Consider the following 16,194-nt stretch of genomic DNA (forward strand, 5'->3'; position numbering starts at 1 on the left):
TATTTATTCAAACAAATAAAAAATTCTGACAAATATCCTTTAAATTCTAATAATATATATTAAAAAGAGATTTGCATCATGGATGAGGAGCGGACAAATCTGCAGCAACTGTGTGATGCTGTCATTTCAAAATGGACCAAAATCTCAGAGGAATCTATGTCATGCTGTTCTGAAGGGGAAAAAAAGAGGGTCCAAGTTGGTATTTGCAAAGTGTGCCTAACAAAGTTGTATGGTGAGTGTAAATGGAGATCTTTGCTCCAGTCATTTAACTAAAAGAAAAACCCATTTTCTTAATGACTCTTACCATGTGTTGGTTTTAAAATGGCCCAAAAGTCTTCTTCAGTGCTTAAAAACAAACATCACATAAGTCATTCCATAACTTTACCTGTGAATGAAACATTCAGTCAAATGTATTTCATCTTTTGCATTTTTTTTAATTCCAAGACAGCGTATTGATGGATTAAAACACCTGGTATTTGAGCTGAAACATTACATAATGGGTAATCCACTGACAATTTTCTTTTACTCATTAGCTTCAAATGTAATTCCATGTCCCCAGACCTTCAACTTATTATTTTTACTGCTTTAATTACTTTTGTGAGACTAGAAGAATATCACAGGCACAATGTTTAGATTTCAATACTGGAATTAAGTTTGGGATATTAAAAGAGCTCAATCATATTATCTCTGAACATAAAACCTGATTATTCTTAAGTCAAAAAGATGAAAAAGTATCAGCCAACACTGTCTGACAGGCAGCAAGCTACACTCATTCTTCTGGTGAGGCAGAAAGTTTTTCTATTTTTGCGGCAAACCGCTTTCGACTTGAATCGAGGATGTTGATGCCATTCTTCTGGAAGTCATAGCCCAACCTTCTCAGTTCCTCTAGTCGCCCTGTAATGTTTTGTGTGCTGTAGTCCAAAACTTTGGGCTTTTCCAGTATCTGCTTCATTGTTATTCCTCCTTTTAAAAGACAGTCTAGTTTAGAGCTCAGAGTGTCAGGCCCAATGTAGAGGATCATCGGATAGTTGATGATCAGTTTTTTAACATCAGCTTTCCGACAGCCAAGTGCGGTCATCTTCTGCTCCAGGCTGTTGAAATTCTTTTTCAGGTACTCGTTGGAAAGGTCCAGAATTTCTGCCCCGTGGCCTTGAAGAAGAGCCAGCAGTTCTGAATCACTCAACTTAAGTGATGCTTTCAGGTTGTCGATGTTTGTCTTGACTCTCTTAGTGCTTCTGATTAGAATGTAAAGATTTCTTGTCATGACCATTTTTGCAAACTGCTCTGGGTTACTTCCACCGAGCTCTGTGCAGATATCTTCCAGAAACTCCACCATTTGCTTGTTGAGCTCTAAGCTGTTGGAGAATGTTCGCGGTGCTGTGGTCAGCAGCCGGTGGAGATCTTTGGCATTTAGTCCCAGTGAGACCAGATAATCTATGTTCTTTTCCAAGTTGTCGTTATCACTGGAGCGGAAAAACGACTCAGGTGAGCGATCCAGGATGCTTACGATTTCTGCGTCTGTCTGGAAGATGTTTCTCCACAGCTGCCAGCGTTGTTCCAAGTGTTCAATGGAGCGGGTGATGGCTCGGGGATAACGGGATATTATGCTAGCAATGACTTTGCGGCCGGCACCTTTTCCTTGCAGGAACTGAGCGAGGCCGTTCTCATTAGTGAAGGTTTTACGAAGCACCCCAGGCTGACGCTGGCGTGCCATCCTCACGTCAACTCCCATGAGGTTCAAGTTCTCGAGCAGAGATTCATTCTCCGGGTTTACCGGCGGCTTTGTTTCAGTACTTCCTGTCGAAGTACTGTAAAGCCTTCTGGGGAAGCAGGCTGATGCAAAATGTATTGGAGTGAAGCCAAAAAAGCTGTGCTGCAATGTCACCGATCGCTGCACAGTGAGGAGGGCTCTCACTCCAGGAACCCCTGCCATTTTTATTGAGGAGGGCCACACTGAAGCATCACTGCAATTCAGACAAGAAAAAACAGACATGTTAATATACAGTCATGAAAAGACAGTTTTCACAGCTGCAGTCCTGTGAAAAACTAATCAAACCCCACTGGTTAACAGCTGTAGAACCACCTTTATAATCAGTAAGTTGGAGTGACTGTTTTCTGTGTGACTTTATCAGTCTCTCACTACATTGTAGAGGAATTTTGGAGGTGGTGGTGGTGCTAATCTGATTTGCTGACACACCGCTACTTCAGTTTAAGTAACCGCTCCAAGCTTACACCAGTAACAGAAACTTTCCAAACAAGTATTCTTAAACTTAGTTGTGAACTGCTTGATACTGGCCATTTACTAGTTATTTACTACATAATGCGTACGTTACTTTGGCAAAGTTATTTACGTTAGTAATACAAAGGGAAGCTTGTATTTATTCGCCCGGGAATAACTAACTGAAGAGTCCAACCAAAGCACACAGTCGTTTCTGTTTAGCGATGTACAATATCTTATCAGTAATAGCCCTTTAAGTACCAGTCTGCTTTAAAAAGTATTAAAAACATACCGAAAGCCAACATTTCTTCCATGCCGGTAACGTGAACTCCAAGAACTCTCGCGAGATTTTTCTTCTTCGTTATATTTATTGGCTGTAGGTTAAATGACAAAATAATACGATAGCGACACAACTGGTATGGTGGAGTTTGTGCCAAACACCACCTCACATCTTCTAAAACATGTTTTTTCTCAGATAATGTAATACAGTGTAAGTTTCGTTATTTTCGTTCTTTTTTTTTTTGCTGTTGGCTATATTGCTAACACTCCGTTTAACTCTATTTTTAATTTGGTTTTCCAGCCATTGCCTTTTTCAGCCTCATATTTCTGCTGACAGTGATTAATTTTTTTCTGTTAGTGTTTTTCTGTGTTTAAATCAGAGACTTCTCACCTGTTCCTTGTCATTTCTGCACATTTCCTCTGAAATCTGTAAAGCCATTGCCTTTATACTGATTTATAACCACTAGATGGAAGCAAAGATCTTCTATTTGAAAGAATAGAACATATAAACCAATGACAGGTGAAGTGAATAACGTTACAGTGCCATATTCTGCTAGGAAATCTTGGCATTGGTGTGGATCTTACATTGACATGTACCAAACATCTGCTTACTGTTGCAGAACAAGGACACTCAAATGACAACAGAGCCTTTCACTGGCAGCAGATTCCACCAGCATGGCTCACCTCAGAAACTGTGCATAATTTGATCAACTTAGGTGTCTAAGGATTTAATCAGACCTCCAAATGACACATTCCCACCTGAACCTGATCCACAGGTGTCCCACCTCACAGTCCACAGGACCAGAAAGCACAGGATACCCAGTAGTTCAATGTTAATTCTCCAAAACATCAGCGCTTTTAGGACGATCCACACAATATTACACAGATGACATCTTAATATTGTGAATGGTTGGTGTAAGGACGGTAGGCGGGATTTTAGAAAAACTTAGGCCATTTGCCCAGTTTCCCCTAATTTCTATTAATATTGTTCAATATCAATTTTCAAACATTATATTGATTTTTTTAATTCTTTTTAATTCACTACATCCTGCGTAAGTGATGTGTAAATTAATGTATTTCCTTACCATTAGTCAAATTTAAAGACATGGTTTAATTAAAATTAACCTTCAAAAATGTATGGTCTGTGTGCATCGAGAATTTTTCCTTTCTTAGTTTGATAAAAACCTGAATTTTTCACAAACAATTTGAGGGACATCTCCATGGAGATGACCCTGAATAAGTGCTTTTCTGCTTTGCACATACTGTACATTCTAAATTACAGTGTGCTCAGTCACTAGTGAAGCTCTCGGAGAGCAATGACATTTTTCAGTAACCTGGGAAGCTTCAATTACATAATAAAAACACAGCATTATAGAGGACTGGACTGTTGTTACAGGCATCAATAGTTAATTCTGTCTCAGCTAGCAGATGCTCTCATACAAGCTACAAGAGGACACTTACCATGTGTTATGATTCACAGCCTACCACTGATAAACGTACTGACCCAGTGCGTCTCTTTACTGATGAGTCCCCCCACTTATGCATATTTTAATGCATGACACTGATATTGTCATTATGCAAATACACATTGCTCTGCTGCTCTAAGACTGAAGTGAGCTCCATCGCAACAGCTGGGCAACTGGAGTCTCGATTCAAATTCGTCTCACACATCCACAGGTCACAGTTACATTTGCATTTGCACACCTGCATTTTTCTTAAACCTATCCAAAGTATTTTAAGGACCCTTATGGTCTTTGTGTCTGTCTTTTAATTACTTATACTCTATGACAGATGATAAAGAGAGGTTATAAGACACCATAAATGGTAAGAGTGGTTCAATCTGATCTACGCTGCTATTGTATTTAAAACAGAGACATTCCCACGTGTTGCTGAGCTTCCAGCTTTCTTGTTGCACTTAACTAACCCTACTGGAGTGTGAAATATATATTTTTAGCCCCCCATAAAGTTATTTGGCCTCATAAGAGATTACAAGATGCCAAGATAGATCATACATGTTTTGGTTATACAAAGTCACGTGAAGTTTTCACAGGACTTTATCAGTCGCTTACAACACTGAAGAGGTAGTATACCCTTACTGTTTCCATAGGAATTAAGTGGGCAAGTGGCAGCCAAGTGCTGCTAATCTCTAACAAGTATGGCTTGTTTGGATGGACTGTCAGAAGAAAACCTCTTCTCTCTAAAAAGACCAAAGTGGAGATCTATGGCTATAATGCACAACACCATGTTTGGTGAAAGCCAAGTACAGCACGTCAGCACACCACCTACTGTCAAGCACGGTGGTGGATAGGCCATGATTTGGCTTGTTTTTGCAGCCATGTCCTCATATTTACATGTTGGGTTTATGAAGTATAGCACAATAAAGTCTCCTTTGTGTAATAAAATTTAGAATGCTTTGAGCAGAATGAAGTATAAGGATGAAGAAAAGCCTTTAAAAAATGTAATCATATGAGGATCTCAGAAGGTGAAACTATATTACACTTCTGGGCTATAAATACACTTTAATTTAAAAAAAAAAAAAAAGCTGTAGCACTGGATGTGATGATAATCTAGATTAGTTAAGGCTCCTTTTCATCTTATTTCCACCATATGTATTTAAAGTGTTATAAGAAAAATGGTTCAGAGTGGTTTCATTTTACTTTTCAGTATCTAGATGTTTCTATCATTTTAATTCTAACAGCCTTTATTCACCATCCTCTGACTTATAAATATAGCATGCATGCTGTTCATTTGTTGAGCTTGTCTTGGTAAAGTCACTTGGGTAATTGTAGACTCTGTATACTCCCTGAGTGAATCAATAATTCAGAGGCTGACGAAACTTTCAAAAGTTCCTGCAGACGCTGGTGCTCAAACAGCAAGCTTTCACAGGTGAGATCAGGCTGGTGAGAATGTCCAAAAGAAGATGGGTGGAATTCAAAATCTGCCAGACAATAAGCTGTTCAGCCCCCGTCAGCCGAAGACACAGAGCATCTTCTCCCGCTGCTGCTGCTGCTACTGCTAGTACTGGTATGTTTCTGGAAGTATAAGGGAAAGTTTAATATTTTATAATTCTACAGGAATATTTTAGCCTGGATGTTAGAACAAGAAATCTTCGAATGAAACTGAGGCAAAACGCTTAGGTAGGATTTTTGTTTAAGACTGGACTGGCCTGCAAATAAAAAGGGAATAAATGTTGGTCCACCTGGACTTTAATCTCAGGGAAATTGAAATAAAATGTAACAGTGTAATGAAATAATCAAAGAGTATGAAATAATAAAACTGGCTAAAATTTGTTAGTCTTACATGTGCAGTTTGAGGCATGCCCTGGGGAAATATGGAGTTTAAGCAAACATGTAAGAAATAATCTCCAGATTTCTAAAATCCCAGCAAAGACCCCTATGAATTACTACCCACATCTCCTATTAGCTCACTGGTGATCAAATAAAAACTTTAAAGAAAGAAGATTAGTTCATCTAACGATCAAGCCACAAAGTTTATATTATCGCTGACTTATTTGGGGGAAAATGACAGGAAAGATAAAAGGCCTTTAGTTTGCCAGGAATACGCTACTTTAATTAAATATAAACTATTTTAAGACTGAAGATCAATCCCACATGGAGGCTGTGAGTAAAATATTGCCTGTCCATTTATTTTAATCATCCCCATCTGTCCTAGAAACCGATGCCAGTCTCTCATATTACCTGCAGCACCATTCAGCTGAGACAGCTCACGTGCTTCCTCTTTAACATATGGCAGCACTCTTGGTGATGCAGCCCATTCAAATGCCATGCTGGAGAATGCGAGGTGACAGCTGGATCCTTTATTAGCAGCAAACATCTTTGATATGAAAATATTCTGTGTTTAAAAAAGAAAACTCTCAACTGGGACAGCTCTGGCAACCTCTCCTCCTCGCCTGTTACCATAGAAACTGAGCAGACTTTACAAGCAGACTTCAGACTGCAGAGAATGAAGGGAAATTTATGGTATTGTAGTCAAATATAGTGACTGGCTTATTAATAATTAGCACTAAATGTATTATTTTTGCATTAAATAATCTTTTACATCGTGAGAAATTCAGCACACTTTCCTGTAATGGCTCTACAAATTCACAAATTTCTTTCAAACCACAACGAGAGAGAAAAAAAGAGAATCATAAATTATGGAGAAAAGTGGTTTGTTTGGATTTAAAGCAGTCAGGAAGTGTTTCATCACCACCCTCAACGGTAGACGCCAACTAAATGCATTTTTATGAGATACTTATGTGGGTACAAATGGAGAGACGTGTATTTTATATTGATAGCATCTGGCCTTTGCCTCCGTTATTTTATCAGTCAAGATATATTTATAGAAGACAGATTCAAAGCTACCCAATAGGATCAGGGGCATTCAAGTGGCAGGGAGTGAAACTGGTTTGAATATGCTGGATAATTGTTTCACAAAGTGAAAAAAAAATGGACAAAAAAGAAACATTTATATTAAAGGCTTATGTGGTTTCATGGTGAACAAGTTATTAAATCATAATATACTTAGTGTCTAAAGTAAATGTACTTATTATATAGAATATCACTTTTCAGAATCATGTATATATTGGATCATAATTTCTGATTCACTGATTTGTATATCACTTTATGAGTGCAAAGTACAGTAGTTGCAAAGAAAATATGGTAAAGTAGAAGCAGAATGTAGCTGTACATAGAAATACTTAATATGCTCTCATCCACTGGGCATCATTAAGCTTTACAGTACTCTGGTCCAAAGGCATTAGCGGGGCATGCCCAAGAACAGGATACACAGTGGTTAAAATTAGTTCGAGTAAATCTATCCACTGTTTTTGGATACAGGGTTATACTTTTACTTTAATTATTATTTTGTTTTTGTTGTTTAGATATATACTAAAACTGTGTTGAATAAATTGTCATGTCACTCCTTCTTTTACTCAAAGTCAGAATCAGAGCTTGACAGTGACATAATTTTTTCAAATTAATTATCTGGAAGTTGAATTTGGTATTCCCACCTCACCTGAAAACAAGTTTCTGTGAGAAAATTCAGCAACCAGGCGAGAATTTGTGTAAGAAAACACTTTCATTTTTCAGTAGGTGGAGGTTTGCAATAAATAACAGATTCTGGTCATCAGCCAACAGACTTTTTAATGACAACATATATACACATATATCAAAATGTAATTTTTAACTTTGATTTTTTATAAATGAATTAAAGTATTTAAAAAACTTTTTCTAGTATTGTGTGGTCATACCAAAAAGTGATCACCTGCCAAAATATGATTTCCTGTATTTACCTGCTGTTAGTGACTTGATGGGCTATAATCTGTCAAACATTCCTGACACTATTTGGGAGTTGTGGTCACTTTTCCACAATGTTACTTTTATATATCTTTTACTTATCCAGGAGTAAAAGTCCCGCTAACAATAAACATGTCTTTTTAAAGAGAGATATGGCTAAGAGGACAGCAGAAATAGTAACAACATAACATAATAGTTCTATATAGAAATTTGAAGTGGTAAAAAAAGACGATCTTGTTTTGGACGGTATTTCTGACTGAGCGTGAACACACCACCGTTTGGCTGCCAGTGGGCGTGACTGTGAAGGCACCTACACTACGTCATCATTACTGGGTCTCATGTTTACGTGGAAAACATGGCGGCGGACTACCAACAAGGAGACAGCTAGTTAGTGCCAGTGGAAGTCTCTGGGAGCGAGCCACGAGTCATATAGAGAGAGGGACATTTAGCGGTTAGCTTTTAAATTTCTCTCGCGGATACTTCGCATGAGGCAGTTTCTCTGTTTGTTTAGCCACAGGGACTGCGGGGATGGAAGACGAGGAGAGGCAAAAGAAGCTGGAGGCCGGCAAAGCAAAGGTATGATTCTCAGTTTTGGTGCTAGCACAACTCACTGACACTGCTCTCATTACTCTGAAGTAGCGACTTAATGCTGTCGACAACTTGTTTTGTCGCGGCCGGGGTCTGTCAGACGCTTTTGGCCCCCCCCCTTCCTTTCATTTTACGCTATCAGCTGTCGGACTCCGCAAACATGCGCCCTGCTCTGCTTCACACTGACAGCCGGGCATGGGGCGGGCGGGGTTGGGGTGGTTAGCATAGCCGCTGCTAGTCTCCTTTGTCATGCTGCATGTCTGCACTTACTAAAGTGTTTCCTTTTACTTTCCCGAAACCGACGTGCAGGTGTGCGCAGGCCACATTGCTACCCGGGATTTATAAACGCCACCTGAAGTGACACTGACTGACAGGCTGGTGTAACAGGATTTACAGGACATAACCCCACTGGCTAGAACCAACATTGCCTCACACGCCAAACTTGTGCTTTATTAGCTGTCTTCTAGAAACGATAGCATCCATAAACTGGATCAACGTTTATATTAATCGACAGTGACACGGTACGCACTGCTCTTTCAGTTTTGGCTCGTGGTGCTTGTGGATGACCTTGCAGGAGCTCTGTTATCTGTTTTTATAGCCTGTATAACCCAAACATCTTGCGGGGGATGTGTTAGATCAAAAAAGATGATTTCAAAGAGATCTTAGCAACATAATTACAAGCTGGCCAGACCAGCCTGTGGTGAGCATCTTCTTTCATATCATGAATACACCAGTGTCATGCTGCAAGCATGTGGACAATTAGATAAAGCGTTTGCACAATTGAGTGTTGCACTGTAGCCCTGAATGTTGCATTTTTATACATTCTTTCCCCAGCTGTCTGGATGCAAAAGCATATATACAAATAAGTTGATGCAGAGGCTTCTTAACAATCTTAATAATATTTAAGGAAAATCTTATTTGGAATGTTACCTGTCTAGTTTTCATGATCCTACTCTAAAGGTTCAGATGTGGGTCCAGTGTTAGATTTCATGGTGTATGCCAGTTGTTATGGACGTTGAAGCTGGGGAAAGCTTTGGGATGAATGTCGTTACTTATTTGACTGGAGTTATTTTAAGTTGCAAATTTTAAGACTGGAACATCAGCCTGAGCCATTAGATTGAGACCAAATGTTTATAAAGCACTTGTGTATTTCTAAAAAATATTACCGTGCAGCACAAACTTGTAAAATCTTGTAAAGAGATTGTATCTGCAATCTTTGTACATAGGTCATGTGTTTATATATCTTATTTATTTTTGTATTTTCCTTCTAGTGTGGGAAATAGGATCCTTAGGTTTGATTACGTCTTCTCTTTTACTCCAGGAGGGCCCTAATGAGAATGAGTCTCTACGAACTAAATTGTCGAGTCAGAAAGTGTCAAAACTGCTTAAATCAGGCAGTCTCTTAAAGGGAAATCCAGCCTCTTTCCATCCAGATGCTGCAGAGAAACATTCAGCATGCTGGTTTTTAAATTGCTTGAGCTCTCTGGTTTTTGCACCGCAGGGGAGACCGTCTCCCGGGTTATGACTTTGGTATTTTGGTTTATAAAAAGGCCCCTCTGTGGTGCAGGCTGTTTTTTTTTCACACAATGCCAAATCACAATGTCCTCATGCAGTGAAGAAACCTCATGACATAATGTTTAACAGGGACTTCCAGAGCTGAGTCAGTCTATAAGCTGTGGGGAGTGTTTACGTTGTCTTCTGGCTTCCTCAATTTATGAAAAAACATTATTTTTTTCATGTATTTCCTGCCTCCTGAAAAAGATGGTGCATTTCTGAAATCAGGTGAAGGAAAAGTTGATGTTGATATCTGAGTGAAAGGTAAACTGTCTGTCATCTATTGTGTAGCTTGTAGCAGGCGAGTGCCTACTGAGTCATACCAGACAATAAGCAAAGTGAATATTGTGGGCCGGTGTTGCCAGGCTTTTGTTTCAGGCTGTTGTGCGCAGATGCTTTGTTCATGTTTTGCTACAAAATGGAGCACACTGACAAGCGTGTTACTGGCATTCTGGTTTTATTCATTCAAGACTTTCACTGAGTTCTTCAGTTACATGAGTAGCATCTTCTTAGGCTCCCTGTATGAAAAACACTGCGCTGACTGCACTAATGTACTCAGGGTGGTGTAAGATTTTCTGTTGGGTTATAGAAACCCATGAACTCAGATATGGCACCTGTTCCTACACTTTGTTACACCCCGGCCTAGGCAACCGGCATGCAACTTCCACAAAAATAATCCCAAGACGAGATTTAAAGCAAGATACGACATTTATTTACATCACCAAACACAAGGCGCCAAACTATTTACTACGGGGGGGGGAGATCGCGACCATGACATACAGAAACACAGGGCTTAAATACATAGAAGGATTTAACGCTGAACCGTAACAACTTACTTTCTGTAAATCCCTCCCAATTTTCAGATCCAAACGTCACCTCTCATGTCACTTTGTAGTTGTGGGTAAATTATCTGTCTGTATATATCTGTCAGATGAAGTGTTTCTTTGTTTGTTTCCCTCCAATTAAGATTGAAGCTTATTATATCTCCTTTTTTATGCTTACAGAGGTGTGCGTTTCCACTGAATAAAAGTACCTTCTTCGTGTTGTTTGTCACCCTGGTCTTTGGGATCAGTAGTACGTTGAACAGAGCTGATTTTTAATGAAACATCAGGGAATAATTTGGCTCAGGGGATGCTCATAATTCATAAAGGATTCTATGTGTATTTGTTTGTCTGCTTCTCCGATATGCAGCTATGCAACCTCAGGCTCTTTCTGCAGAATGAAGAATCACTGATATGTGTTTGTACTTTTGACAGATGAATACTGATGATTATCCACAAATAAAAAAGCAATACTACTATCTTAAAACATTTTATGCATCAGATATCTTTTAGAAGATTTATAGAATGTGTTTTTTCAGCCCTGGAGAGACAACATGTTGAACTACGTGTAAAGGATCATTTTAATTTCTCAGCATTCAAATAGCCTTAAAGCTCAGTGTCACCACCATCCATGCCAGGCAGTGTTGCAGGTTTTGACGACAGCAAAGATACAAGTTGAGCTACTTAACTGAGGCCTGAATAGTTAATCCTTCAGGCGACTAATCACAGGGCTGCCCTGCATTGCCCTGTGTTATGAATGGAGTATAATCACCTTTACTTGATCTTATTATTTTCCTAAACTTGTACTGGAAAGTTTGATTTTTAGGGTGCAGTATTTAGTGTTTCTAATGCTTGACAAAGTACTAAAAGCTTTGAAAACTCGTATTATGTCAGGCTGCACTGCTTCAGAAGGGATTGTCAGGTGATTAATTGAAGATGATGGTGTAGCAGCTGCACAGGTTAAATTGGCAACAGCCTGGATGATGACTAATTTTAATTTTCATTGTGGCTTTTAGACACTTTCTGAGGGGGATTTCATCTTGCTTGATGCAATGAGCATCTTCTATAAAAACACTATAACAGGTGTGCCAAACATACGGCTCGGGGGCCAGAATTGGCCAGAAGTAGACTACATTCTGGCCCATTGGACAGCTTTCAAAAATAGAAATGCATTTTGGACTTTTAACTGTGTTTTCACAAGTTTTACAGCTTTTCCTACTGATAAAGACCTCCCCGTGGACATTTATATTACACCAAAGTAATTAAATTATAGATTTCTGTATTTTACACATTTTACTTCTTACAAGTTAAGCCCAAAGACTCATGCTGACAGATTTCTTTCATTGACTACAGAGGTGTTTCTATATGATGTATAATAATGGATTGCATTTATATATAAAAACCTAGAGGTGCTATTAAAATGTCAGTTCTTTTTCTTATATTAAGATATGTTATTGATTAAATGTATAAAAATGGGGAGTTTCAATAGTACTTACACGTAAGATTAAAGTGGGCTGTTTTTGGCACAACAATGAATAACTAATGTATTTATTGTCTTAATTCTTGATGGCAGAGAGATTATATTACATATTGATATGATAGCATCACACAGTTGCTTCAGATTGTTGGTTGCACATCCACTCATTCATTCATTTATCTGTTTTCTTACACTTATCCATTTCAGGGTCATAGGGGGCCACTGGGGCTCATCTCAGCTGCTGTTGGGGGATGGGAAGGGTACACACTGGATAGGTTGCCAGCCTGTTGTTGGGCTAACACAGAGACAGGAAACCATTCACTCTCACATTCACACCTTTGGCCAGTTAACCTAACCCCATGCATGACTTTGAACTGTAGTAGGAAGCCTGATAGAGCCCACACAAGCAAAGGGAGAACATATAAACTCCACACAGAAAGGCGCCAGACTGGATTCATAGGGTCAAACAACATGCCAAAAGTGTCAAGTTTGTGTTTTCCTGTCAGTGTCTCATGTATCCCTCTCTAATTGTATTTGCAGAATGACAATAAAAGCAATTTGATGAAGAAAAAATATTTTATGTATAACAATTCTACTACAAATTAATAAAACTGCAGGGAAAAAAACACCTTTATAAATGACACTTGAGAACGTGCGGTATAGTGAATTTGAGATTTAGTGAGGGTAAAGACATGACATGCAATAATGCTTCAGGATATTATCCTGCATGCCATCATACATTCCAGCTGATCCAGCATATACTTTGAGCTGCTGAGCTTAAGTTTTGATAATTGTAGAAAAATGGTTGATACCATGCTTTTTTATTTATTTATTTATTTATTTATTTATTTATTTTATATATAGAGTGAAGAAGCACCAGTTCAGGGTGGAAAGATTTGATTATTATTTTTCAGCTTTTCCGGTAAAATAATCGTGTGCACTCCACTGGTCTCTGATTTATCTTGTTTGAGTTTTGGTGTTTGCTTATAGCATTTCTGTGTTGCGTTCTGCACTGAGCTGTTTCTGGGGTGTTCGTTAGAGGAGCTGAAGGATACCTCAGTCCTTCTGGCATAACTCTTGTTTTTAAAAGGTAAAGACATGTAGAGCTATTAAAATAATGCATAGCTGATAAATAATACCTGCAAATTAAATTGACAGACTGTCACATTTTTTTATTTTCTGTTGTATTTCTGGACCAACAGTGTTTCAAAAGGGGGGAAAAAAGCTAAGTCCTTTGAAAGTGAGCAGGAGGAGGCGTGTATGTGGCCGCTGGCATTGAATTGCCTCATACTGTGCCTTTGATTCGCTCTTGTTACCATGGTTAGCAAACTGTTCACTGACAATACAGTAGGTACACGTGTTGTCACAGGATAAACCACTGAAAGGACATTGCTTAAAGCAGTCCTGGAAGAGACCGGAGTACAGTTTTCAACCTGTGTCATGTCCTGTGTGTTACATGTGTTGTGGCCATTGCACTGCCGTGTTTAAAACCCCTTTAACGTTTCACAGATGTAGCACCAGCTGGACAAGGGGTGATAAACCAGGTGACGCAGAGGTGGTTCAGTTACTGTTAGGTTTTATTTCAACCTGAAGTCAAATGTGTGCATTCAGCTTAGCAGTAGCTACGAATGTGTGCAGAGGATTTACACCCTGAAGTAGCACAGTGTTGACTCACACTGTGCTGCTGGCTCTCTCATTGGCACATGACATGAGGAGCTGTGAGCTTCCTCTCTGGGGTACAGTGGACTGCTGTTTATTTTTAGGGATGTTGTGAATTATTTTAGCTGTGTGTCTGACTGACCTGAAACCATAGAAATCCATTTAGGTATTTAAGTCTGACACACTGTTATTGTATTAGTCATACGTAAGCATCACATTAACTAAGCTAATTTTTTACTTGGTGACAATAAGTCAAACATTTGTGTGCAGTCATTATAGAGCTGGAGCTTTCAGTGTCTGAGAAACCAATGACTTTTATACAGAGTCAGTTAAGAGAAGCTAAACAGTTACTAGGATTTGTCAGCTGTGAACTTTGCAAGGCTGTTCAGTTATATACTGATGTACCACTTTACTAGGCATCCCTGAGAAATACACTCTGCAGCCACTTTATTAGTATCAGTTTCTGCTGTGATGTGCCAGGACCAGAATTTGGCATAAACAACATGAAAGCATGGATCCATGCTGCTTGGTGTGGTGGTGTTGCTGTAATAGTGTGGGGGATATTTCCTTGGCACAGTTTGCTCCTCTTAATACCAACTGAGCAATGTTTAAATGTGGCAGCCTTCCTGAGTATTGTTGGTCCATCTCTTTATGGTCAAAGTGAATCTTCCATGTCACAAATCTCAAATCCTTACTGTACTCAATTCGTATCAACAGTCACTAGATATGAATCTGTTCAAGCACCTTTTGAATGTTTGAAATTCTGCAAAAACGGTGTGATGAAATTATGTCAATGTGGACTAAAATCTCTGAGAAAAGTTTCGAACACCTTGTTTAATCTGTGTGTAAAGAGTTAAAGCAGTTCCGAAGGTAAAAGCGGACCCAATCCAGGACTTTAAACCAGCTTTGACTTTTTCACTTTTGGTGGAAGTTGTCAAAAAGGTGGTAATTAAGCTTTATTATGCTGTGTTTATCATTGATAAATCATACAAAGCTACTTTACTAAAGTAGTCCAAGAACAAAGAATAGCTTTAAAAATGCCGCCTTGAAAACAAAAAACTGAACCTGACATTATCCACTATTTACTATCAGATATATATTAAAACAAACATGCCTGTGTAAATGTTTTCTGACAGCAGATGGTGATACACCTACGTAATTTCTGCTTTCCCAGATGGTATTAGAGCGACGCAGGCTTCACTACTCCATATGCTCAGCCATTGCTCTGCTCTACTCAGCCAAATAGGGCAGCTTGCTATGAGCTCAGTGAAAGGCCGGTGGTTCCCTGGACTCATGAGTGATGGTGCTCATGTACAGCAGACCTGCCAGCAGAAATCACCTTGTTTCTCTGAAGTAGGATAGCTTCCATACTGTATGAGTGGCATTCATTCATATTTCATTCTGTGTCCTCTGGTATTTAAAGCTTGCGGGTATGCTTGGACAAGATGTGGGTCATGCGTGGAGGTGCAGAGGCAGAGATCATGAGCCCTTTGAGCTTTTAAGCTATTTATTGTAGGTGGGGAACATGAAGACAACACCCACTCTCAGCTCTGTGTCAGCCTCTGACCTTTTGTGCAGTATCACCAAATGAGCAGTCACAAAGTGCCCACTTACATGCCAACTTTAAGCTGCTGCTACAGGAGTGGGGTGCATAAAACCGCTGATGCAGGTCTAAGGCTGAGCGGTCGACTGTACTGTACTCTAAAGTGTGCTTCACCATTCGTGCACATGCACTTGCGTGCAGGATTACAGAGAGACTAATGGACGAACACCCTCAGTACATTTTACATTTTATGTCCCTTTGTTATATTATGTTATTAACTTTGTTTGCTTTTAATCCTACATCTACACACATGGCTTCTGTGAAAGGAGCATTTCTTTTTATAAGAATTATTACTATTTATCTGTTTAACCTTCCATCTTTTTTACTACTTTTTAATACATCCATCCATCTGTTCTCTTCTGCTTATCATTATCTGGGTTGTGGGGAAGCTGGAGACTATCCTACTATAGGTCGAGAGGCGGGGTACACCCTGGACAGGTCGGCAAGCTGTCGCAGGGCTAACACAGATAGACAGGCACCCATTTCTACTCACATTCAAACCTATTGGCAATTTAGAAATCACCAGACCCCACTAACTGCATACCTTTGAACTGTGGGAGCAGCACGGTGGCACAGTGGTTAGCACTCACAGCAAGAAAGTCTTGAGTTCAATTCCACCATCAGGCCAGAGTCTTTCTGTGTGGAGTTGCATGTTCTCTCCATGTTTGCATGGAAAAATGCTTTTAGATCAACTTTTC

The 16,194-nt window shown here is 39.3% G+C and overlaps 2 protein-coding genes across 5 annotated transcripts in view; one reads left to right on the top strand and one right to left on the bottom strand.

The window, feature by feature from the left end:
* Nucleotides 1-413: 413 nt before the first annotated feature.
* On the bottom strand, nt 414-2,591 carry mterf1 (mitochondrial transcription termination factor 1). The gene is made up of 2 exons (XM_005740603.1): nt 2,511-2,591; nt 414-1,964 (listed from the first exon to the last, which is right to left on the bottom strand). Exon 2 carries the CDS (start codon nt 1,931-1,933, stop codon nt 770-772), a length of 1,164 nt encoding a protein of 387 aa, XP_005740660.1. The 5' UTR covers nt 1,934-1,964; nt 2,511-2,591; the 3' UTR covers nt 414-769.
* Nucleotides 2,592-8,129: 5,538 nt separating this feature from the next.
* The window catches only part of akap9 (A kinase (PRKA) anchor protein 9), a 66,625-nt gene continuing 58,560 nt past the window's right edge, over nt 8,130-16,194 (top strand). For all 4 annotated transcript variants that reach the window (XM_005740604.1, XM_005740607.1, XM_005740605.1 and 1 more), the window contains exon 1: nt 8,130-8,370. In XM_005740604.1, coding sequence (XP_005740661.1) covers nt 8,323-8,370 — 48 coding nt within the window. In that variant the 5' untranslated portion in view covers nt 8,130-8,322. The remainder of the gene's footprint in view (nt 8,371-16,194) is intronic.

The sequence above is a fragment of the Pundamilia nyererei genome, unplaced genomic scaffold, assembly GCF_000239375.1.
Source record: "Pundamilia nyererei isolate P.nyererei 1_Seehausen unplaced genomic scaffold, PunNye1.0 scaffold00102, whole genome shotgun sequence".
NCBI lineage: Eukaryota > Metazoa > Chordata > Actinopteri > Cichliformes > Cichlidae > Pundamilia > Pundamilia nyererei.

Bases quoted from the DNA above. Each gene is read 5' to 3' on its own strand.
- mterf1 (XM_005740603.1), bottom strand. From the start codon at position 1,933: ATGGCAGGGGTTCCTGGAGTGAGAGCCCTCCTCACTGTGCAGCGATCG.